A 24,750-nucleotide genomic window follows, 5' to 3' on the forward strand; every position below is an offset into this window, starting at 1 on the left:
CTATGCTCCGATGGTCTCTTTTTCCTCCTCTGAAACACCGATCAACGAGAATCTAGTTTGATACGAGATTTTTAGTCTTTCTAGAAGAAGACGAAGATAATTGTTTATAAATAAAAATATTTAATTTATAAATGTTTTCTTATTATAAATGTTTTCCGTAAGATAACTAGTATTAAATGCAATTTATAAATAAAAATTTGTGCAATTGACTACTCATAAGGAAATTAAAGTTTCAAGTTTTAGTTTATAATATGATATTTTTATTTTTATAATTTAATCTATGAAATCGTCTTATTATTATTTATATGGTATTTTCGAAATAAGGAGGTCACTGTTAATTCTCCGTTTATTTCAGGCGGCGTTCATTTATAATATATATTTTTTAACACACACTAGGTTTAGGGTTTCTGAACGTCGGCTCGTTTCTATAAATCCCCTGTTTCCGCCGCTATCATTCGTCTGGCATCCTCTCTTCACAATTTCAACTTCTTTCCGGAGTATCTTAGTCATTGCTTATAGAAATGTATTTTTCTGCCATAAATCCTCTTTTCGAATTTTGATATAAGATATGCTATGATGATATCTTTACTGTGTACCGTAGACTGATCTCTATTGGATCCGTCGGTGACGGTAACACATCCCTCTAAGAAGTTCTGAGCTGACCATGTTTACCTTAATTTCATGTTTTATTATACTTTGGTTTTGATTTTGATACGAGATCAAGTTTTCCTGCTTTCATTACAAAATAAAAAATAAAAAATTTGCTTGCTGTATTTTCAATGTCATGTTTTCTTGCGTTTGATTGGAGGGGAAAAGCGAGGTGACGATAGAAATTCATGTCTGTCAATCCACTGAACTACGGTGTGATGTTACTCTGAATCCCGACAGGTTCCGATCGCTTTATTTTATCCCTCTCAATCCCACAATAAATGTTGAAAGAATTTGGTCTGTATTGCGATGGTCGATAGTAAAGTCAATGTTTCTTTAGGCTTGATGATAATATGCATTTTTTATGGTTATTATTTGGTGGGCAAGTGATGAATCTCATTTTATTAATGGGTAATTTGCGTCTGAAACTTGCATTGATGCTATATCACCTTGGAGAACTGATGCTCACATGGTACTTTCATATTTTGAGTTTGATTAAACGTATTCACTTGTGTGCTATGGATGAATGACTTAATTTCTTACCGATTATGTATGATTGTTATAACACAACGGTATTGGATATATAAGCTATGCTATTTGCTTCGATAAACTCTCCAATATTTGTTAATCGGTTTAATATATTTGGATCAGAGACTTGTTCTGTATGTACCAATTAGCTGTTTCAAGACTAGGGATGCTCATTTTTGTGGGAGTCCTTGATATATGAGAGCTACTACTTTGAAGGATCTGCAGGTGATGAATGCTGATAATTGATGGATTGCACCTTTTTTAGTAGTCGAAATGATTTTTTTTTAAATTTAAAACCACTTAATCACATTATGATATATTAACTGTGCATTTTATCATCTACTTAAAAGGGTGTACATATGGTTTTATTTGAAATTTATCTGCTAAGTTTGATATAAATTGTTTTATTGATGCTATCATATTGGATAGCTTACTCTTAACTATCCTATACTGTCATGATTTACAGAACAATTATAATGTATATGTTATTTATGAATTTGATAATGTTGACCTCTGTTCTCAAAGTTAGAAACTGAAGTTATGATTTTACCAAGAGAAATTGTGAAATTCTGGTATAATATAAGAAGAGAAAAATGTTGTAATTATTTATAAAATTCTTACTTTGTACATAAGTTTATGATATTCAAAAATCTGCAATAAAGTCTTTACAGGTCTGTTTGATGCGGCTTCTTGGAGCCATGCGGTACAATTTCAATGAAGCTTCATGTGGTTCAATAAGTTCTGACCGTGAAGTTTGCTGGATATAACCAGTCTTATAAAGCCCTAATTTGCCATGCTCTTGTAAATAGCTTTTTCTGTTAAATGGATCAGATTGTAGGCTAAATTTGGAGGTGCTTGAATTACAACTCAAAAAGGTCTTCCGGAATAGATTAGGTATCATTGATTTACCTGATCGAATTGGGAACGTAGATCAGATTTTGGTATGTATTTCCTATAGGGAATGGTTGTGCGATAATTCAACAGATTGACCTGTTAAGGGTTGGGGACTTTGTGTCATATTACGGGCATATAATGCTAGTAGGTCAGCATGGCTTGACCTTTGAGCATGGTGAGTTGCGTTGGAGCTTGTCCAATTAGGTTCACTGTCATGTTTACCTCTACCATTCTCTGAAATTGGCAAATAAGAGATGTTAATTTTCTCAATCACTTCTTTTTACTTCTCATGATTTATTGGACTTTTTACATTCTCTCACCTTAATAATTTCGTATAAAAAGGTTATTGTGATAGGTAAATAAAAAACTACCGAATGAGTAATTCCAACTAGAACTTATGAACTCTCCATTTTTCCAGTTGAAAGAAAGTCACATGTCAAAAGATATTAATGATACTTTACATTATGCAACATGAGTAATATGAAACAAATTATATTTTTATTTAAATATTATATTTTTTCTTTTTTACTTTGTCTTTTTTATTTTCCGTGCCATTGGAAAACATCTAGGTTGAGTTGGCAGATTTGGAAACAGCAACTCCCAGACTTAAAAAGTGTGCATTGTGGTTGTTCTTTTGTCTTTCATTCTCATCTGGTTGGGAACCATCAGAGTCGGTTCCCATTTCAGTGATTTCACTCATCACAGCCCAGTGCCCACAATTCTGAACAAGCGTAGTATCTCTTTGTTATATAGATGGTAGTTTGGCCTTTGAACGATGGCTTGGTCGGGCCGCAGTTGTGTCCATTACTAAGGAATCAGAGACATTCCACCTTGTATATCGTCAGTGACAAAGCCCAATGAGCAAATATGTTTGTCTTAGTTGTAATCCACAACTGATTCAGATTTTACCCAAACAACTTACCCATTTCAGTCCAAAACTTTTACTCTACACATAAGACTTTGATCTAGTAAGTGGTGAATACGAGCTCAACAGACTAAGCCCTCGAATTTGTACCCCATCAGGCTGATTATAAATTATACTCAATTACTTTATGCCTATACCATAATTTGTTAATATACGATATGTAGATTACTTTAGGTGTACTACTGAGGAGTAGATGCAATTACATAAATACTATTGGGAGCAAATTATTCCACAAGCTAGGTATTGATAAACCTGCAATTCTTCCTAATTTCTCCTTCCTGTCCAGTGAGTACATTAATGTTGCCCATCTTGATAATAGAATTCACAAATGATGCAAAGAAAAGGTCTTGATCAGCTGCAAAAGCCCACACCTGTTTTATTATCTCTCCTTCATGGTCTTGAGCGACCAAAGAATTGTCAGAAAATAGCAGTCCTCTCCCTTCCAGAAGGTTAACGTAATAATGGTTGTCAAACCTTGCTGGAGTAGTATGATCAAGTGGTGTGAACTGATTATCCCTTCCTGATTTTGGGCATATAGACTGCAGGATTTTTCTGAAAGTTGTGTATCTTTTGTATTTATCATATCGTTCTTCCATGGAGATGTCATAAATCCTCTTCCGGAAGCTCACACATCTGGCCCTCCCCATCGTGTGGCTACCTGTTAGATGGAGTAAGCGTTGAAAATTGCTGAAACATTAGTTAATTAAGTTAATTTTGTCGATGATAAGTAGTTGTTGACCTGACAAAGTCACCAAATCTCCACTGTCAAGGCCTTGTAATTTAAACTTGGTAATAAGAGTTTCCAGGGAGGAATTTGGCGAAGGAAGGTACTGGTTGGCATCATCAAGGCTTGCTTTCAGTGAGTCTCTTCTGCCTAGAAACACCCTCCAGTTTGGCCCTCCTCTCTGTACCCAGAACAATAAGTTTATATTTCTGTCTTACAGAGAAGTATGACGGAGAAGTTTAAATAATCATGTACCAAAGCAACAGAATCTCGTGCAGCCAAAGTTAGAATATCAGCGCAGGAGACTGTACAGGGACATGCTTCTTCCAAATTATACTTGATCCTATCAATCACCTCGAATCCGCGCAGAGAGTTAATGTTAGGCCCTGCATGTTTCTCACTCACCATTCCCTCAGAGCTGTCCAGAAGAACTGACCCATCACAACCCTGTAACAGAAACTCCAAAAATTAACATTCAATAATTTGCCTACTTATTGATATTATCATAAGGAGAGTGAGATGGAGATAAATAACCGTGACAAAGCAATCATGAAAATGTAAGCGAAGGAGTGAGGCGGCCACTAGAGGATCTTTGAGCACTGCATTCTCAACATTACGTCTCACAATCTCTTCTGCTAGGGGGCACGTCTCTTTGTAGTAATCAAGCAACAGAACTCCATCATCCCCCAAAGTTTTCGTTCCATGCATAAGCAACACAAGAATGACTATGAGAAAGAATGTCCTTGTGATCTCCATTGATGATGAAGAGCTACAGGTAATATCAAGAACAGAAATCAATGCATGAGAAAATATATAAAGATATGATTCATGTTGTAGTAGTGCACGCTTGGTGAAGCACTAAAACATTACTATTATAAGGAAAAGAGTCAATTGACCCTGAAAATGAGATGCCTGTTCCGTTTTTAATGTTTAATTATTCTCTGTTTTCAAACCAACTTATCCTGAACAAATTCCTTTTGATTCTGTGTTTTATCAAAGTTGATGCAACTAACTCAACCTAACTACATAAAAAAGAACAAAAATACAAATGGAATAATAAACAAGTTATAGTTTCTTACCAATGAAGGTTTCATCCACGTGTTTGAATCATTGGTTTGGCATAACTTATCTCACCTGAATTTGGACGATGGTCTCTTTTAAAATCTTAAATAGGTGGGCAAGTAAATTAAAAAAGTCGTCAGGATACAGACAAGGAATTCAGAAAAATTCGGACTTGAAAAGCAAAAATGTGCGAAAAATGATAATCTACAACCCCAGAATACATAGATAAAAACTAATAAATTTTGGGTATATATCAGTTACCTCCTCTGAGGTTTCAGAGCGAAAAAAATGAATGAAAGAAGAGGTCTGTGTGATACCCTTAGGCGAATCCCACATCGACAAAGCACGGGAGAGATGATGGGTCTGTGTGTGCTCTGTCTTTGGATCCCACATTGGTTAGTGGTGGGAGAATTGAATTGGTTAAATAGCTTGTGAGCTCCTTAACTGTTAAGACGCGTTTTGGGTTGCAAAGCCCAGAAGCAAACCCATGATGAACTGTGTGTCCAAAGTGGACAATATCTTAACAGTGGGCCGGGTTATTAGACCTAGGGTGTTACAAATGGTATCAGAGCAGCTTCGCGTGTCCTCTTGAACGATGGTGGGGCAAACCTCAGCGAGGACGCTGAGTCTCGTAAGGGGGGTGTATGTGATACCCTTAGGCGAATCCCACATCGACAAAGCACGAGAGAGATGCTGGGTCTGTGTGTGCTCTGTCTTTGGATCCCACATTGGTTAGTGGTGGGAGAATTGAATTGGTTAAATAGCCTGTGAGCACCTTAACTGTTAAGACGCGTTTTGGGTTGCAAAGCCCAGAAGCAAACCCATGATGGACTGTGTGTCCAAAGTGGACAATATCTTAACAGTGGGCCGGGTTATTGGACCTGGGGTGTTACATGGACTGTGTGTTCAAAGTGGACAATATCTTAACAGTGGGTCGGGTTATTGGACCTGGGGTGTTACAAATGGTATCAGAGCAGCTTCGCGTGTCCTCTTGAACGATGGTGGGGCAAACCTCAGCGAGGACGCTAAGTCCCGTAAGGGGGGGTGTATGTGATACCCTTAGGCGAATCCCACATCGACAAAGCACGAGAGAGATGTTGGGTCTGTGTGTTCTCTGTCTATGGATCCCACATTGGTTAGTGGTGGGATAATTGGATTGGTTAAATAGCCTGTGAGCTCCTTAATTGTTAAGACGCGTTTTGGGTTGCAAAGCCCAAAAGCAAACCCATGATGGACTGTGTGTCCAAAGTGGACAATATCTTAACAGTGGGCCGGGTTATTGGACATGGGGTGTTACAAATGATATCAGAGCAGCTTCGCGTGTCCTCTTGAACGATGGTGGGGAAAACCTCAGCGAGGACGCTGAGTCCCGTAAGGGGGGGTGTATGTGATACCCTTAGGCGAATCACACATCGACAAAGCACGGGAGAGATGCTGGGTTTGTGTGTGCTCTGTCTATAGATCCCACATTGGTTAGTGGTGGGAGAATTGGATTGGTTAAATAGCCTGTGAGCTCCTTAACTGTTAAGACGCATTTCGGGTTGTAAAGCCCAGAAGCAAACCCATGATGGACTGTGTATCCAAAGTGGATAATATCTTAACAGTGGGTCGGGTTATTGGACCTATGGTGTTACAGTCTGTTTGTAAGCTCTATACATCACCATTTAGTATTATGGCACATTTCTGTATCTATTTCACTCATTGATTGCAAGCATGCAAGAATGACTCAAGACTTTACAAACTACTTGTCCAATTAAAGCTATTGTACATGTCAAGGCAAAAATTCTTGCTCATTTCCATTTTGCTGGTATGATGTTATTTGTGCTTGTTGCCTGAAGCTTGAAACCCATTTTTCAAATAAGATGAGTCCTCAAATCTCAGTGAATCAACTTCATAATTACCCTGCTTGAAAGGAAAATTGCACGTTACAATAGTTGGGAAACAGCTAGCAAAGCATATTAATAAAGAATGTTCTATAAAGAAGCAAAATATATATATGACTCTCAACAAAAATGCAATTTACCCTCTCCGACCAGTACTATACCACAATTATTTTTCACACAAAAATGATGAACATTAATGGCAGTTTCAAATTTTTATAATCCCGATGGAAAAAATTTTGACATTAAACAAAGTTTTCACGTAAGCAACTTGAAACCGATAATTTTTTGGTTCTATTAATAACTGTAGTACACATTATGGTGGAATGGTTGTTTTTTATTACACATAATTAAAAGACTAGAACCAGAAGTCCTCTAAACTGGTTGAAAATGGTTCTTCCACATGAGTGGTTTACTTATGCAGGAAATATTGCTTGAAAGAGTTATGTGCCAAGGGATTATAGCTTTAGAGATGAATGCAATTAGTTGACGATAGGATTTGGTGATTGAAATAAATTTTCAGAATTTAGCTGGTGAGAATGTAAAATAATTTTGAAATTAAATATGATTCATTCATACAAATTTTAAGCACCGGACAAAAAGATTTGTTTATACAACATGCAAATTCTCTACAGGTTAATATATTGTCACAAACTCAAACAAATTCGAGCATGAATACCTGGAGATGGCTAAAATTCTTCTCCGTTTTCATCAAGGAAACTCTCAGGATGTACTGCTGCAGTACTGACATTGAGTACCCTTTGCAGCTTCTGATGGTCCAACACTTCAACTTCAACCAAGAACATTGAACTAACAGGCCGATGATCTGACAGCCTTATGTCTGATCGCTTGTAAGAAAGTTGTTTTATGCGTTTTCCTAACCAAAGTATACGGTCACACCTGTATACATACCATATGCATAAATACTTAATCATTAAGGTTTAAAGATAAATTTAGATTGCTGGTTTCAGCAATAAAAAAGGCAGTTTTCTATGTTAAGTTTCTGAATAACAAATTCTATAATCCCAGGGGAAAGTTTAACACGTTTGTTTACCATGCCGGAGTTCTCCTTTTCTCCCCTTCTTTTGGGCTCTCACCAATGTATCTATCCCTGTTTATTTCATACTTATAAGTGGGAGGAAAGTTTATTACCCCCTCCTTCCACCCATCAAAAACATGACCACTGCATAGTTCTTTGCTTAGCTGCCACATAAAAGGTCGAATAGTTTCAGGCAAAACATTACCCATACTAGTGAATCATTTTTGTTTATAAATTTAATCTACTATCAAGCAAATGATTTGTTGAATCCCAAAAAGTCTCACTTGATCACTATTGATAAGTTCATCCCAACGCTTCTGTGCAACAAGCTTCCGAACCTCTGCATCCACCATGTTGAGACGATAGTTCAAATCCCCAAACCAAAATATCTGACTGTTTACAGTAGGAACAAATTATATATCCATGTTCTATGCAAATTATAGAGATACAACCAAATTACAGAGCAGTTACATAGCTAAATGGGGCAGTTGGAACTTAAACCGAAAGTTATTACTTACTCATGAGAATGAATAGTCTGTGGCTGATCTACGTCCAAGACAGATGAGAAACAGGTACGTCGAATAATTTCATAGACATCAGAGTTGCGCCTTTGTTCGGCACCATCCTTCTGACCAGAGGTCAAATGGGAACAAACAAAGCACATCCGTGATTGGAAGAGAGACATACTCACTGAAACAGACCCCTGCATCAACAACATCTCATTAGACATCCAATTCTAGCACACCAAGTAAACTTATGCTTAGTGTGGTTTAATGTTTTTACTTTTTACAGAAACAAATTTCCAGCCTACAGCCAATCACATTGTGATAACGTTAAAGAGTCATGTTTCAACTTCTCTAAATTGCCTTCTTGAGTTGCTAAGCTCTTACCTTGTTTCCCATGTAGCCCATAAGGCCAACCCCTACAGGGGAGACCTTGAGATTGTTTATATGTCTCCTCAACCGCTTACGCACCCAAATTGATATGTATATACCAACCATCTGCTTGCTGACAATTTGCACATATTTATGACGCTTCGTAGCACCACCGATAACTCTGTTATCATGTTGCTCCGTAGATGCTTCGCAGAAGGTATCAGCTTCCTCATCAAATGTCTCAGATAGAACATCAACTTTAGGTTCCTCTAATTGTTCCAGCCAAGGAGGGTATAACAGGTTTCCAGAGCTAAGATATGATCTTTTTAATCTACTTCCACTCAATGCAAAACTTTGAGAACTAAATACAGGAGGATTCTCTGTCCAATTAAAGCCAATTCCAGCAGAACTACTCAATACTCTCTGCAATTTCAAATTGGAAGAGAACACCTGAGGAATTGCATCTAATGAATGTTCAGGCCAGTCTAATCTACTGTCAAAATCGATCTCATATAACCTTGTTAGATGTAAATGTTTTCCAAGGCCAGTAGCTTTATTCAAATCTTGACCTTTATTGTCAGAATCCGCAATGCTGGCAAATTCCTCGCTAGTAACCCCCAGTGGCAAATCATCAATCTCATCTGAAAGTACATCAGCATCAGAAGAAGTTCTTAATACTGGAGAAGGTGGGGCACTATAACATTTGTGTTTGCTTTCAGGTTCCAAAGATTTGTTCAGAGTTCTGCGAATGATTGCCTCCCATTTGGGAATTGGCCTACTACTCTCTGCTCCCAGCACATTACCAGCATTCAAAGGAACTATCTCTTGGAAGCTGCAAAAGGAAAACATCAGCATGATATTACAGTCTGGTATGTAAATAATTACATCATTTTAGCAAACAAAGGTCTTTTTATAACTGAAATGCTAACCATTGTACACAGACCAGCAGGATGCAACTCTATAATGAAGTTTAGTAGTACCATATAACAATTACAAGCTACAACAGTCCTGAAAATATTTAGGTGAGCAATTTGAAAATAGGAAGCCAAACACCTAGTGTCAATGTCCATTACTCCTTATCCACCATATAGGCATAAATTTGTGCAATGAAAAACCTTACTAGTCCTTCATGTAGGCATTTAAAATGTAATTTATGAGGAAATAGAACTATTTAATCCCCTAGTTTTGTATATATACTTGAATCTACATATATGATACCACAGACAAAAAAGAATTTCACATAAAGGAATACAATTAAAAATACTGAAACTTGAACTAGATGCTAATCAACAGCAAATCGGACAGATAACTGGAGGCACAACTACATAGACACAGCACATACTCTGCCCAAGAGGAAGAAAGGGACAGACAGAGGGACACAAAATATTGTTCTCAAGCATTAAACTCTTTAAATACATGACCGTGTGACTTTCTTAAAGAATATATCAAAGTGTACATAGAAGTTAGGAATAATGTGGGATCAACAAAAGTGAGAAAGATTTACCCAATAATGTAAATATCTGATGGCTCTTGTGTAGAAAGCCAATCATCAATATCAAGATCTTCATGAGGAACTCTTCCAGCGACATTCCAAGTGCCTATTGTCACCCTGCAGATGATCAAATATTAAAATTGATTTTCAGTCTGAAGCAAAGAGCAAGAATTCAGCCTAGTATTTTTAGCACAGAAAGTTTAAAGACAAACCTCACATCCTTCGTATTTATGTATTGAGCATGCAGTGTTTCTGATTTCTGCCTCCTGTGCCTTAACTGATAGCCCTTCAGTGTATCTGACCAGTAGAACACCAAAACATTAATAATGATTTCAGACTCACATGTAGCCAAGTTCAAAGCATTAAACTATTTGGAAGAATTTTTTCAAAATTATCAGGCATTGTTACCCTAAACTTCACAAGACTCAGTCTAGGACTAGAATAGTACTTAGAAATGAAATCATCTCACAATTGAGTAACAGTTTCAATAGCAGATATCAAAACATTGAAGGATCAATATCAGAGATGTTTCCAGATTGCTTCATTTCTCACTCAAATTTAATGTTTTTCTTCCCTTTTCTCCACTCCATCCCAAATAAAGAGATATCTTTACCCAAGGCCAGTCTAGGGTGACATCAAACACACACACACTTCACACCAAATTCCACACAACATTGAGGCCAAGATAATTTCCTTCTCAATAAAGGAGTAGATTTTCAGCAAACAATTAGTTATGAAAACAGCACAAGTTCAGAACAGCTGAAAATTTTTGGTGATGATTTAGTAGAGTAGGTGTTGAAGCACAAAATGAAATAAAAATGTTCATGGGGGATAGTTTGATGATAAAGAGAAGCCACAAAAAGAAGGGAAGGAGATAAGGCACAAGAATCTGATGATAAGGCACAGGAAGTACAAAAATGTTTTAAGCTTAAACAAAACATGAAGAAAGAGGGTTTTTTTTGGTAACACTAAAGTAGTCATTTATAATGCAACAATTGCCTGCAATTCGACTTCCACACTCTGCCTGATTCCCCGGAGTTTTACTTGCATGATCCTCACATACGTGCTTTCTTGAATCTTTCAGAGAGCAAGCTGAAAACAAAAATCATAAGAAAAACAGAATCAACAACAGAAGGTAGAAGAAATAATTAGTTCAAGTAAACGTTAGAAAGCCATACCATCATCTTCACTTGCAGTTTCAGTGTCAACCTCGTCTTCACTAAATTCATACACCTTTGGCCTTATATTTAACCACTTCTTCATCACAATGGAAGGCCAAAAGGCCTGCTGTCAAAAGCAATCGTCAAATTAATCAAACTAACCCTTTCCTTCAAAACAAAACAGAATAATTAAGCACTAAAGAGCACAAAAACAAACCTCAGAACGTTTTCCTCTCTTTGTTCTCATTGTCTCAAGATCAAGAACTCTGAATAGAACCCCGACTTAGAACAGTAATATTTCAAAAAACAAGTGCTTAAATATGGAAGCAGGAACAAGAATCTGACTCACTATTCAAAGGATCCATATATATATATATAAAAGAAGCTTGAAAAGCATTACAAACAACGTCTCCATTGGTATAACCGTTTGCTGCCAAATGTAAGGAAGATTCAGAATTTATGACCAAATGGAAAGGAGAGAAAAAATATGACCATATTCAACAGACATCCACAAATGCAAGTAACCGAAAAATCTATATATACTCAATGGTCCTCCATCCACAAACACAGCACAGATGGCATGATACTGTTGAAAAATCAAGAAAATAAAAAACAAAGCCATAAAAACTCAAAATGTCACTTTCATCTAAAGAATTTTAGTCTTAAAATCAATTTATGCTATAACCATTGCTTTCAACTGGGCAGTGGACAAGATAAGCTGTTGACAGAAATGTTTAAAAAATGGAGCAGAGAACAATTTGTATGCAAAAAGAAATAAAACAAAAACAACCCAAAACACAAATAACCCAGGCTGATTACACCTTAAAATCAAGAAAAATCATTTAAAATTCATATTTAACAACACACTTATAGATAGTTCCCCACCACAAATCTAAAAACATATCTAGAAATTTGCATAATACTATAGAAGCGAAGACAAATACTGATTAAGACATGTGACTGCATTCTATGCAACAATGACAACAAATAATAACAGTAAAAAAAAATTAGTGATTAAGGTTGATGATACCATCACAGCCAGGATTTGGTTAGACCCCACGATTTCTTTATTTGCCTCAGCCTGAAACATGTAACAGCCAACTTAAATTAATGAAACTTGAAAAAAAAAAATTAGAAGTTGAAGTCAAATGGGTAAGTTAATTTCATGGTAAACAGAGAAAAATAATTTCAGTGAAGACAGCTATAGAGTAAGAAGATTGAGCAGACGGTAGCAAATACATAATATAAACACGAATATATAATATGATACTAAATTAAAAGGTATATTGATACCAACCTTAGGAGGATCACACCTCAAAAGTTAGCTATTAAAATGAGAGAGTTCAAGGTTATATAAACCCCACACTAGTTACGCATACTTTTCAATGTAGGATCCAAGTCTTATACCTTGCACTTGGGATCTTAACATACCACCACGCTCTGCAACCCCAGCACCCACGCGGATTGGTTGTGCACTAGCTCCTTGCTAGCCCTGGACGAACATTGTAATGTTGACGTCACCACCCCCACCATGCTCTGTAGCCCCGACGCCACGTGGGTTGGCTGTGCGCTAGCTCCTTGTTAGCCCCGGGGAAACACTGCAATACCGGCATCACCACCCGCGTCACACAAATGCAACTGGGAGACATGATGATGGGTCTAATACCAAATGATACAAACCTTAGAAGAACCACAACTCAAAAGCTAGCTATTGCTCAAGGACATATAAACCCCACACTAGTTGTCCATACTTTCCAATGTGAGATCCAAATCTCATACCTTGTCCTTAGGATCGTAACATATATATATGCATGGAAATGGAGCAAACTGGGGACCCTGAAGATGGGGTCAGCGTGCGCACTATATGTGAATATGAGTGAGTCTTTATGCTTTTTAAGAAGATTTTTATTACAGGCAAGCATGCAAGTAGTCATTGGTCAACTAGAACACTAATAGAATGTTGGGTACTGGGAAGGTAAAGGTTGGTAAGATTTTTTCTTTCTATTTTGATGATTTTAATTACCGAATTAGTAATAATTAAGTGATAAGCACACATATCATAAAGTTTAAATATGCAATGATAGGGTAAAATGTAAAAAATGGCATATGTTGTTGAATTAATTTAGTAAGATAAAGAATTGATAGAAGATAAGTATGATTGAAAAATAGGAAAGATGTAGGAAGTGGCAGGCCAACTTGGGGGGTTGAATAAGGAGTGAGGAAGTGTACTGTTTGGAAGTGGAGGAGGAGACAGCTTGGCCTTCTTCATCTATCTTCATCTTACCTACCTACACTAATCAGTTACGGTTGCTGCTTTCATGGCGTTTCAAATAATTTATTGAAAGGGTCTCCTGTAATTCATTACAAACATGATATCGCTGATGTGGCTGATAATACAAAGAGGATAAAATTCCCGGTCCTCTGCAGTAAAATTTGAGTGCCTCTCAGTTCTCAGAATATTGTAGAAAAATAGATACCATGTTCTAAAAGCACTTCCATATCAAATTGTAATAGTGCAAAAGTGCAGCCATGCATATATGTAGTTAATGTTGTTGACGGGATAGGCAGATTTTGATGAAAGAGATCTCCTTACAATCAAAGGATAAGATGGCATCCAATGACATGGATATGAGATGGATATACATTTATATATAAAGGGCAGTTTCACTTTAACCAACATCTCCATTAAATTGACCACAACTTGGTTTCAAGTTTGTTATCTTTCACTGAAAGTAATCCTAGGTTGCATGCATGCCTTTACACTAACCCCCAAATATTATTAATCAGAAAAGCGTGCAGGTCTTTGGTTCTGGATAAAGTGTTTACAAAGATAACAGAGGATTGAAAAGTAGGCAAAGATCAAACAAAATAGAATGCATTAAAATTTGCAATGGCAGTTTCCTTGAGAGGGACGGACTTTCAATTATTAAAATCTGAAGTAGATATGGAAAATGGGATATGTAAAGGACACAGCTGTAAATCACAAAGCTGCCTAGCATCACAGAGTTTCTAGGCACGGCCTTAGACTAACTTTAATTTAGATATGCATTGCTTTGCCTGGTGCCCACCATACACCACCAAGTTAAAGTGGGCAAATGTCTCTGTAATAAAATATAACTACCAATATTACACACCTTAAGAAAGTTGTAATTCAAAATAAGTTAGGATATCATATTTTACTGCCAAACCCATTATTAAATATGCCTAATAGTGCAAACTACAATAGTATGAAAGTTACTGGCTTGAGAAATACACAGTATTGGTAGGTGTAGGAAGTACACATACTTGGTGCAGAAATAAGATAGAGCGGGAGAGGGAGCGGGAGCAGGAGCAAATTGGCCTAGCTTTCATACCGACATATACAAAGTGTAGACAGAGGCCAGAATTTCCATAGTAGATCTGATTAAACCCAATTAAGATTACTTTTTACTTGTCAAGTCAGATTCATGTTCTAAAGTTTGCAATATCAGTCACAAATCATTAACTCCTGACTACTTGATTCATAGCCACCAACTTTTCTTCGAAAATGAAAACAGGGTTTTAGCATTTCTACACCTCAACTATTTTCTTAATTAGGTTCTATGGGATGGGAAGATTAAGAATATCTTCCACTGATTTTTAAGTTTACAAAGAATGGCAAAGGAGTAAAAGAATGCTCTCTATCAATTACAAGGTTTACACTTATGCGACGACCTTAATTGGAGAGACCAACATATCTTAATCCAATTGGTCCATCGAGCAAGCCCCTCCGAAAGCTCAACACACAAACCTGAATGAAGACAAAATATTTAATCCCCTCAACTCAAGGGAACGCTTCTTCTTGCGATGTTGTGGCCGTGGGGTTGCATTGTGCATCTTTTGAAGAAAATCAGTTAATTTGACACCAAGGAAGAGCATTTGGCTGTTTTTGACAACGTAAGCATGAGACGATGGGAGAAGATATTACTCGGTTTTCGTCTTTGTGCTAGATAATGCACTAACTAAAACCAAGTCATTTCCCACTAAAATTTTTAAATTGCTTTGTTTTGTCTGATTCTTGCTATAATATTTGTGATTACCAAAACCCGATGTGAATAGTGATTATCAACAAGCACAAATGTTATGTTCCTGCATAATTAACTTCTCCAATCTCTAGACCTTCTCAACCTAAAACAAAACTGATTGAAATTTGAAAATTGATTTAGTTTGATTTAAATTTAATAGTTTAAATTTGAATCAAATTTAAATTAGAAGGTTTGATACATTTTAAAATCGAATTAAATTTGAATTAGTTTAGTTTATTAGTTATATAGATATTTCAATTTCAATTTATCTTGTGATTATATTTGAATTATATTGAGTAATTATTAAATAATGTCGTTTTATCAAGAAGTTACAAATTCAAACCATAAATTTGAATCATATATTCCAGTTATGGATTTAAACTATAAATTTAAATTAAACTCAAATCGAATTATTTTCATTTAAATCGAACTCAAACCATTTTTAATATTGACTCGATGAATTTAAGTTAAATTTAAATCAAACTATTTTTTATTCAAACTAAACTTAAATCAAAAGATTTTCTAAACTCAGTTTGAATCTTATCCACTATTATCTCAACCCCCACTTAGCTTAGACTCTTATCCACCCCTATCTCAACCCCTACTTAGCGGTCACTTTCCTCTGTGTTTGGGTTGGACCCAACTGAGAAGAGACTACAGAGGAATGCCAACTTTTGCACACGACTTTACTAGCTTGATTACACTGAAAACGATGTCCACTCACTGAGATGAAGTCCATCTTTCTGCAAACAAAAGAATGTGGGTACAGTTTTTCTAATACCTTCAAAAGGTAACAAGATCAAAAAGATATTGAAGATAATGATTTACCCGTTCTGTTTTTTTCACAGTTTTCAGTGGTGTATAAGCATGCGAGTTTTTATCATTGTTGTAGTGAACAATGACAAAAAAACTTTCTAGCACCGACTACCGTCCTTCGTCATCTCTGCAATTCTTTGTTATAATGGACAATGACATTGAAACATCACCCAATAATATCTTCCTCTTCCTCTATCATTCTAATTCTTATTCAATGGAAAATGACATTGAAACATCACCCAATAATATCTTCCTCCTGCTCTATCATTCCAATTCTTATTCAAAGTTTCATAAAAGTTACTGAGAAAAATAAGGTAATCGGCTCAGATTGAAGGCTTTAATGCAATCAATTTCAAGCAACCGTAAATGAGCTTCTTCCATCAAATGACATTTGTGATCCAACCTCCGATGAATAAGACAGCACTTACAACTACACTTCGAGCAACTCCATTGTAGATTAAAGAAAAACAGAGCTTCAAAAGATAGAGATACTCTAAATTCAGGAAGAATCTGGTTTCAACAACTTCCAGATGTTCGATTTGTTAAAAAAGAAAAGAAAGGCGGCTATTTTATGCAACTACAGAATGTCTTCACAATTCTGTAAAAAAATTTAAGTTCAAACGAACTCCACAACAATTCATAATTGTAAATAGTACATTTCTACACACAAAATGGTAATGCAGTTGACATAAAGTGAAATGAGGGGTGGGGAATGATAAAACTCCTGAACAATGTGTTTTGTACACAAACTCAATAAAGGAAAAGACTGTCCCCAGGAAACTTTTAAGCTCTCACACCATTGTTCAAAAAACAGAGTTGGGCAACATCCGCAAAGGCATCACATGATGGAGCAACGACTCCTTTCCTCTGACTGCTGTGGGGCCACTTGCTGGAACCTGTGTGACTCAGATGGGTTGTAGGTGAACTCAGAAGTATCAAGCCCATACTGGTTTACATGCATTATAAACCAGATAACGTCAGTATCAGGACTAGTACTCACTAAGAATTATAAATAAACATATATAGTCATCCAATCTTAGTGCTATGACAGTTATTAAAAGATAGAAAACTATGATGGTACTACATGATAATGGACCCTATACAAGGTATCCTGGAAATAATAGCAGGGGACAATGGTCATATATTACACTGATCACGGTGCACAAGTATAAAACCATAAAATCTTAACATCATGAAATACTCAAGAATGAGATGAAGCATCAACAATAATCTCTAAGTTCTACTTGATTTAGATAGGCTCAGTGTTCTCTTTGTAGATACAGTAACCATATAAATCAATTGCAAGACTATGGGTTAATCAGAAGAGTGATCAGAAATCTAACAATATATTTTCCCTACAATTTCAAAATAATAATGAACTGTTGGAAAAGCAATGCAGGTTTAAAAGGTGAAACAAATCGTTTGAGTCAACTCAAGCATTTCAGATAATCTAGATTCAATATTTTTTCAATCTATTAAAGAGGCAATACAGTACATCCCAAAACTATTCATAAAGCACCTGTCTTCCCTGCATTTAACAAGCAAATATAACTAGGAAAAAGAAACCGCACCTTTTCCCTCATACGTGTGCTCCAAGCATCATTTCTACTTGGACGCTGATCAAGAGCTCCAGCTACAGGCACACCTGCTGGAGGGACTGGCGGCCTGTTGAGCAAGGGCTGCCTTATTTGTTGTCTTGGGGCAATAAACTCATCATCACTATCATACTCTACAGGTCTGTTTGCTGCCCTAACCACAAGAGCCAACAGGAAAATAAGAGCCTGCAAAATTACAGTTGCTTCATTACTTAAGGGTAAGGGGTAGCATTAGTAATAAAAAAATTCTATCAATTTGAAAATTCAATATTGCACACAAACAATAACTTTGATGCCATTTAAGGAACTGCTATAAATTTCACATATTTTATTTGCTTCTCATACTGAAGGATCATGTTCATCTTAGGGAACACATAATTAGTAAAAGTGAAAAAATAGAGCTTATCTATAAAGAAGAGTCACAAGAAAAAAATATTCTTTTATCTGTAAATCTTTTTTTTTCTTTGTTAAGCAAGCTTAAGCATAAGATCTACCTCAACCCCAAACTAAATCTACTTATTGTAAAAGTTCACAGATAAAAAGTTGCTCATCCATCAGTATACTGACCATTTCAGGGTGAGGATGACTGAAATCATGCATGTGGTAGTATTTTGACCTCAATAAAGCAAATGACTTCATATTACACATACCTCCAAAACAACAATTCCAAGGGCAACCCATTTCACAATAATCCAGTTCTCTTTCAGAAAATCGTATATCATTTCAAAATAACCAGTTTTGTCCGTGGGAATATCCTGAAAGAAAAATCTTTCAATTATTATTTAATCAGCTTCATAATCCCAAACGTCAACAATTCAGTTAACTATACTCACGTCTTTCCAGGATTTGTCAAAGAAAATGAAGGCTGCACAGCCCAGCTCAACTAAAATCAACAAGATTACCAATACTGAATACTATGTTTGCTTAAGGAAACCAATAATATCAACAAAGAAACATGGAGGGGAACACAAAAACAGAGCATAAAAATTAGACATTTTCAACCATTAGAATCATAAAAATGAAAATATCTCGAGATGAAATAGTTACCTCTTAGAAATCAAAACCAAAAATAACATTCGTCCCAATAAGAGATATAAACCAATAAGGATACACAAGTAAGGCAGCAGACACTTCGTGTTGTAACTCCAATACAACCAAAACAAGAGATGACAAAGAGAACCACTCCTACGCCAATAAATAAATATAAGAACCTGCAAAGAGATATGGTTGCAACAATTAAAATTAAGCAAATTACAGGATAATATATAATGCAATGAATAACTCAAGCATTCAAATCCTTGTACTACTGATCAATAAAACACATATAAATTGGACCACGAATAGATTCCTTCAATAGAAAACGAATACTCAATAAAAGAACCGGATTATGGTTGACAATCACATGAAAGAGAGCATCGAAGAGGTGCTACACCCAAAGTTAAAAAATGAGCTGACCTTTGCCAAACTGGTACGTGAAACCGAGACCAACCCAGTTCCAAATCAATACCAGATGAGGAAAACTTTTTTTTCCTTATAATTTGCAAGAACCTGAGTTCACTTTAACTGGAATCAATTACACAAAACCTAGATGTACATGATGGTCAGTATTTCCACTTATCACAACTAGATATGTGGATGTATTTGCCAAATCTCTAACATTAAGCATCAAAAAGAAAGCTAATAAATATGCTGAATGATCAACTAACTCAACTGTACAACTGATGTGAACAAGTTATTGTAGTAAAAACAAGTTGAGTAAAATTAATTGGAAACCTAAAGGTTCTGTGCTCTCTATTAATGAATAGAATCACACAAACAATTTACACCTAGAACGATCATGTTATGTATAGCAGTAATGTGTTTGTTTAGATTTTATATTCAAGCAAGTGATCTCAGTGTTATTAAAATGCTTCTTGCAAGACTAATCTTTAAACAAGACCAATTCTATGAAATAAGAGTCGTATCTCACAAACTAATTCTACTTCAGAATCAAGAATTTTCCACAAGCCTCAGTGCATATGTTAGAAAGGGTTCTCCTTTTCCTTCTAAGTAGGATATTTGAATTAGTTTGTCGTGATGCTTCCCTTGGAGATATATTTGATCATCAAAACATTTTGAATTGTTTAAGAAACCAAGGAAAAAGAACAATTCAGGGTAAATTAGAGAAACCATGAAGTGAGTGGATAAAAAATAGATATACGAAACCTCACTGAAAAGATATTTCTAATCAAAGTTTGTCTCCTTGCATTGCACTATGACAATAACCCGTTATCTTATATAAGCAAGATCATACACTCATTGAACAACCAACCAATCAATTAAAAACACAACACAATATTCAATACAACATACCACACCGATTCTCAAGTTTAAAACAAACATGCTAAGTCTAGTTTCAGCTGAAATGAGTATGCAGAATTCATACCATGCTTTTGGCAAGTTATCAAAAATACTGGAAGACAAAGACACAGCCGTAAGCATAGGCCGACCGAGCTGTACCAAAGTCTCATCACCACTCACAGATGAAAATGTCTCATTAGCCTCTGCTCTTTCGTACTCCACAAACAAGTAGATTCCATAACCAACCATTGCCAGTCCCGCAAGGGTTAGCAAGAAGTTCAGCAGCTTTAATAAGCACGCCAAGCATCCTCTACAAGCCATCCCCTAAACTACTTTGATGCCCTAAATCACGGTCCAACTTGGTCTCTCTTAATTCATCAACTTGTGTGGTTCACCTTCAACAAAAAAAACCCACATTTCACCTAAAGATGACTTAAGCAAAAACCTTCACTCCTAAATGAAATCTGACAAAAACTGTTATTATATGTGTGTTTTCAGTCAGAAACTTATACTCCCTGCCAAGCAAAGAGTGTAAAAAAAAAAAAAGAATTACCGAATTTTAGATTATTCCATTATCACAACCCATGCCACATATTAAAACACTTTTCAGGGAAATTAAAAAATAAATAATAAAGGCTATCTAGTTTAATGTTGACTAACAATTTCCAAAACACCGAAACCTAATCTAACAGTGGATCATTAAATTAAAATATCTTGTAATTTTTCCGTGCTTTCCCGGCAACCAAACAGAAATATTGGGCATGTAATCACTTCAATCCATGAAATTAAACACGAGAATAAAAGCTTGTGATGCAATGTAACTCTAATTTCAAAAAATTTAATCAAAATCATTTAAAAAATAATAGAGAAAAACCTAATTAACTCTAAGCTCAGATCGTGTTAATCGATTAAAAATTAAGATAAATAACGATAAAAATAACAAGTGAAATTTGAAGAACTTACAGGTATCAGACAGGTTAATATGGCTTGCTTTCGCCTTTTTTTTTCTTTTCTGAACAAACAGCAAAATAGAGAAGGGAGAGGAGAGTCTGGAAGTTCAAATCGCTGAGACAATAATTCGACACCTTTTTCACTTGACTTGTTCGCTGTCTGTGCTACTCGCCAATTGGCCTTTGCTTTGTCCTCTCACTGAAATCACAATAATCTCCTTATAAGTTGTCAATTGAATGGGCATTGTTAGGAGGATAATTATGTCAATTTTTGACCACCATCATACTTCCATAACATTACAAATAAATCCAATTAAATTTCTAAATTGAACATATTTTTTTCGTGTCTTACTCATGATCGGCTTTGTTTTCTTTTGAATTAATTCAAATTTTCGTTACGTGGGAAACTCGGACAAACATATCAAATTTGTACATTTGTCATAATGATAACAAATAGCCGGTGAAACAACGTTCAAGATTTGAGAATTGTGGGCTGGACGGTGGGGAAAATCATTCTTAAAGTTAAATGAGTAAGTCACATATTGCCACCCAAAGTTTGACACAAAAACAGTCAACTATTGATTTCATAAATAACATTATTCCATCCAAAATACAGTAAATTGAGAGTAGAACAGTAAAATATCAAATTTCCGGATGGAATCAATATATCTATATATGAAAATAACAAAAACCTGGATTATTTGTAAAAAAAAGCAACAGTTTTAAAAAAATATAAAATAATCCGTCGTTGAACAATGATCGTTTCTTCTTCTTGACTATCGAAAGATGATTGTTTCTTGTTCTTGACCTTCAAATGATGATCTTTTCATGTTATCGATCATTAAATATAATCAGTTATTGTTCTCATCACATAAAGATTGATTTTTTTTTTGGATAATGATCAATCTTAAATTACACATAGATTCAATTCTACCTTTTAATTTATATTCTCTTACATCATCTCTTCTCACTCACCTTCACCACTATTGTCATCTCTCTTTTCTCTCATATGTCGACACTTCTCTTATAACCACCAACTTTCTAACAAAAATTCAAATAATTAGTGAAGATAGTTATTTTGTGTATTCATAAAGTTTGAATGATTAATTAATGATTTTTTATATGATTTTTTTTTAATATTTGAATTATTGTTGTGAAGATAATTTTGGGTGTTTTCCGAAATAACATCCAAACATTTTTAGGGGATGATTTTAATTGTTTTCAAGAAGTGCATCCAAACAAATTTGGAAAGTGATATGGTAACTTGGAAGTTGAAGGTGGTCTAAGTGGGGAGCAAATGTTAAAGGCTCTTGTAAGATGAACTTTGGGTTGGTAGAGTGGAGAGTGATAAGACCATAAAGATAGAGATGAGGATGTCAAAGATGATTCGACGAGAGAGTTTAAGGCGTTTGATGCTATAGTAATGGTAGTATCCAAGTGATAGGTTGTGTTAAATAACAAGGGAAATATTGTAATTATGAACTATGCATCCCAAAATTTGTTTATGATAATTGATTTTGAGTGGTAAAGTGTTATTTATGAAATCAAAGCATAGAGCAGTGTTCTCAAGCTAAACTTTGGGTGGAAAACGTGAATTACTCTTGTAAAATCTAATTGTAAATTTGTAACCATGTGGTCCGGCACCCTTCATTTTGATAAATTCTGTTGCAATACCTAACAAAATTTATTAATTTTGACCAAAGATCAAGCATTAATACACTACAAACAAGTGCACCGTAAGCAGCAAATATCGCACCTGATTTCAACCAGATTTTGCCGCGTGTGCGTAAAGAGTAGGTCCCAGTATAATTTGGCGGGAGGGTGTATCCCGTTCGCGTGGTAGTCAACTAACTAACAGTCAAGACAACAACTAATGGTCAAGAGAAAAACAAGCCAATAGAAAAATTATTATTGAAATCCAAAACTTAAGAAATCATTTTTTTAAAACAAGTCATTTTTCAGTCGTCGAAAATTCTCTTAAACCCAATTATTTAATCCCTTTTAATCTTCACTTGGACCCAAAAATTTCATATCTCAATTTCCCCTTGCGAAGATAAATTTTTGGTGATTGTTAGGGTTTTTTTTTTATATATATATTTTTTCTGAGATTTAATGTTTTTCGACACGTCCCACAAAATTTAGGGACAAACCCAAAATAAAAATAAAAGCTTTATGATAGCACGACCCCTCACACCATAGGTTTTATTGTGGGCTTAAAGTTTGGTGGGTCAACACGACCTACATTTTTACAAGGCTTGGTATGCATGACTCGTGGCATGTTGGACCTTATTATTTTTTACCCCAACATGACTAGGCCTAATCCATTTCTACCTCACCCAAATGTGGATTCTCTCACAGATTTTCTAATTTGTTATTCTTTATCACACAAGAAATGAAATACTAAACAAAGGAAATGTAAGAATACTTGTGCATACAAAAAATAAAACTTTTTTTTTTAATGTTTAACAAATTTACAATTAAAAAAAGCAAAAAAAAAAAAATCTTGAATTTCCTTTGCCAATTTGTCTATCATTTTCTGGGCAATCAAACTGAAAAAAGGAAAAAGTTCAAATATTATATTAATACAGTTTTGGAACTTTTTAAAAATGGTCTAAAATTACAAATACCCCCTCTTGGCAAAAACAAATAATAAAGTTATTTAAGTTTGGCTTCAATATAGTTTCCAACAATTTAAAAAAAAAAATCGAAATTACAAGCCTTCTTTTTTATTAAAAGTTTTTATTTACCCTTTTTTTAAACTAAAAAGTTGTTTGAAAATAGTTTTAATACAGTTTCAGACTTTTTTTTTTGTTTAATTTGTCTAAAATTTCAAATGCCCCTCTTGGAAAAAAAAAAAAAACCGCCTCTTTTAAAAAGTTTTCTAAAATCTAAATACATTCCCTGGCTTTTAAAAAATGAAGGGGTTTATGATTCCTTTTTCCAATAGGAGTACCCGTGATTTTGGATCACTTTTGAAAAGTTGTCCGAAATTGTACTAAAGTAAATTTTGAACAACATGAAAAAGTTACCTAACACTCTTTTCACACTTTTTTTTTTAATTTAGAATAATATTATATATACAAATAATAATGTATCATTATATAATTAGATAAATAAAAATTAAAGATAAAATAATATTTAATTATATAATTATATATTATTATTTGTATATATAATTTTATTATTTAAGGAATGTATCTTATTTTTAATTTTTAAAAATTGCAGAAGAACACACAACTTCTCATTTTTTTAAAAATGTCATTCAAAAAGAAAAAAAGAAAACGTTTAAAAAGAGTTACATTTCTATCAAGTGGAGGAAAAATAAAAATTTTAAAATTCTAGAATACAAATATTGACATTAGCAAAGACGAAAATGATTTATATAAATAGTTAAGTAATATTATATACATAAATAATTTTATATATAAATAATAAAATTTTATCATATGATTGATAATTTTAAATTAAAGATAAAATAATTTTTAATTATATAATAATATATTATTATTTATAGATATAATTTTTTTTATTGTAATTAAATTCAAATTAGAGAGTATTTTGTTAATAAAATAATTAACGGTGAAAATTAAAGTAGATTTTAGTTCAGACATTGCCAACGACTCTATGACAGCCCCGTTACAGGAACATCTTCTCGCATTTTTGATTTAATAATAAAATAAAATTTCCAATAATTAATGCCCGTCCTTGCTTTGTCCATTTAGGGATGGTGGGCCTGAGTAGGGTTGTTAAAAAGTGTGGCTAAGTTTGAGCCAACTGAA

At 34.8% G+C, this 24,750-nt stretch overlaps 3 protein-coding genes, 1 long non-coding RNA gene and 3 other non-coding genes across 17 annotated transcripts; 4 read left to right on the forward strand and 3 right to left on the reverse strand.

The window, feature by feature from the left end:
• The first annotated feature begins 267 nt into the window (after positions 1-267).
• LOC123224484 lies at positions 268-2,340 on the forward strand. Of its 2 annotated transcripts, none has more exons than XR_006503979.1 (2): positions 268-1,401; positions 1,839-2,340. It is a non-coding gene; the product is annotated as an uncharacterized LOC123224484 (long non-coding RNA). The 2 variants fall into 2 exon arrangements; XR_006503978.1 differs by having other exon boundaries at positions 1,848-2,340.
• LOC123224616 lies at positions 569-661 on the forward strand. The gene has a single exon (XR_006504024.1). It is a non-coding gene; the product is annotated as a small nucleolar RNA U61 (small nucleolar RNA).
• Positions 816-899, forward strand: LOC123224621. Its single transcript, XR_006504028.1, has one exon. It is a non-coding gene; the product is annotated as a small nucleolar RNA snoR14 (small nucleolar RNA).
• LOC123224614 lies at positions 1,026-1,118 on the forward strand. Its single transcript, XR_006504022.1, has one exon. It is a non-coding gene; the product is annotated as a small nucleolar RNA Z101 (small nucleolar RNA).
• A 796-nt stretch (positions 2,341-3,136) lies between the features above and the next one.
• LOC123223873 (peroxidase 20) lies at positions 3,137-5,091 on the reverse strand. 3 transcript variants are annotated; one of them, XM_044647327.1, is made up of 5 exons: positions 4,799-5,091; positions 4,254-4,488; positions 4,074-4,166; positions 3,735-3,900; positions 3,137-3,653 (listed from the first exon to the last, which is right to left on the reverse strand). In XM_044647327.1, the coding sequence occupies exons 2-5, from the start codon at positions 4,473-4,475 to the stop codon at positions 3,232-3,234; spliced, it is 903 nt and encodes a 300-aa protein (XP_044503262.1). In that variant the 5' UTR covers positions 4,476-4,488; positions 4,799-5,091; the 3' UTR covers positions 3,137-3,231. The 3 variants fall into 3 exon arrangements, with proteins under 3 accessions (XP_044503262.1, XP_044503259.1, XP_044503260.1); XM_044647324.1 differs by having other exon boundaries at positions 3,975-4,166; XM_044647325.1 differs by lacking the exon at positions 4,799-5,091 and having other exon boundaries at positions 3,975-4,166; positions 4,254-4,789.
• A 1,263-nt stretch (positions 5,092-6,354) lies between these two features.
• Positions 6,355-15,320, reverse strand: LOC123223871 (type I inositol polyphosphate 5-phosphatase 2-like). 8 transcript variants are annotated; one of them, XM_044647317.1, is made up of 13 exons: positions 14,513-15,310; positions 12,258-12,825; positions 11,445-11,657; positions 11,246-11,354; positions 11,067-11,159; positions 10,280-10,364; positions 10,080-10,184; positions 8,591-9,407; positions 8,219-8,403; positions 7,985-8,093; positions 7,716-7,864; positions 7,341-7,561; positions 6,355-6,683 (listed from the first exon to the last, which is right to left on the reverse strand). In XM_044647317.1, the coding sequence occupies exons 3-12, from the start codon at positions 11,472-11,474 to the stop codon at positions 7,351-7,353; spliced, it is 1,893 nt and encodes a 630-aa protein (XP_044503252.1). In that variant the 5' UTR covers positions 11,475-11,657; positions 12,258-12,825; positions 14,513-15,310; the 3' UTR covers positions 6,355-6,683; positions 7,341-7,350. The 8 variants fall into 8 exon arrangements, with proteins under 8 accessions (XP_044503252.1, XP_044503251.1, XP_044503255.1 ...); XM_044647316.1 differs by having other exon boundaries at positions 12,258-13,648; XM_044647320.1 differs by having other exon boundaries at positions 11,246-11,351; positions 11,445-11,493; positions 11,577-11,657; positions 12,258-15,310.
• A 1,264-nt stretch (positions 15,321-16,584) lies between these two features.
• On the reverse strand, positions 16,585-21,178 carry LOC123224158 (tobamovirus multiplication protein 2A-like). The gene is made up of 7 exons (XM_044647725.1): positions 20,985-21,178; positions 20,107-20,416; positions 18,793-18,892; positions 18,515-18,595; positions 18,332-18,436; positions 17,658-17,867; positions 16,585-17,032 (listed from the first exon to the last, which is right to left on the reverse strand). The coding sequence occupies exons 2-7, from the start codon at positions 20,340-20,342 to the stop codon at positions 16,925-16,927; spliced, it is 840 nt and encodes a 279-aa protein (XP_044503660.1). The 5' UTR covers positions 20,343-20,416; positions 20,985-21,178; the 3' UTR covers positions 16,585-16,924.
• Positions 21,179-24,750: the final 3,572 nt, after the last annotated feature.

This window comes from Mangifera indica, chromosome 8 (assembly GCF_011075055.1).
Source record: "Mangifera indica cultivar Alphonso chromosome 8, CATAS_Mindica_2.1, whole genome shotgun sequence".
Lineage (NCBI taxonomy): Eukaryota > Viridiplantae > Streptophyta > Magnoliopsida > Sapindales > Anacardiaceae > Mangifera > Mangifera indica.

Excerpts from the sequence above, each read along its gene's own strand:
- LOC123223873 (XM_044647324.1), bottom strand. The coding sequence starts at position 4,475 with ATGGAGATCACAAGGACATTCTTTCTCATAGTCATTCTTGTGTTGCTT. Across the intron at positions 4,167-4,253 it reads TTCATGATTGCTTTGTCACG|GGTTGTGATGGGTCAGTTCT; the intron begins GTTATTTATCTC and ends TTTCTGTTACAG. Across the intron at positions 3,654-3,734 it reads AGATTTGGTGACTTTGTCAG|GTAGCCACACGATGGGGAGG; the intron begins GTCAACAACTAC and ends TCCATCTAACAG.
- LOC123223871 (XM_044647319.1), bottom strand. The coding sequence starts at position 11,474 with ATGAGAACAAAGAGAGGAAAACGTTCTGAG. Across the intron at positions 11,355-11,444 it reads AGAGAGGAAAACGTTCTGAG|CAGGCCTTTTGGCCTTCCAT; the intron begins GTTTGTTTTTGT and ends TGCTTTTGACAG. Across the intron at positions 8,094-8,218 it reads CAGACTATTCATTCTCATGA|TCAGATATTTTGGTTTGGGG; the intron begins GTAAGTAATAAC and ends TACTGTAAACAG.
- LOC123224158 (XM_044647725.1), bottom strand. The coding sequence starts at position 20,342 with ATGGCTTGTAGAGGATGCTTGGCGTGCTTATTAAAGCTGCTGAACTTC. Across the intron at positions 18,596-18,792 it reads GTGTCTGCTGCCTTACTTGT|TATTCAGTATTGGTAATCTT; the intron begins GTATCCTTATTG and ends AAGCAAACATAG. Across the intron at positions 17,033-17,657 it reads GCACACGTATGAGGGAAAAG|TATGGGCTTGATACTTCTGA; the intron begins GTGCGGTTTCTT and ends CATGTAAACCAG.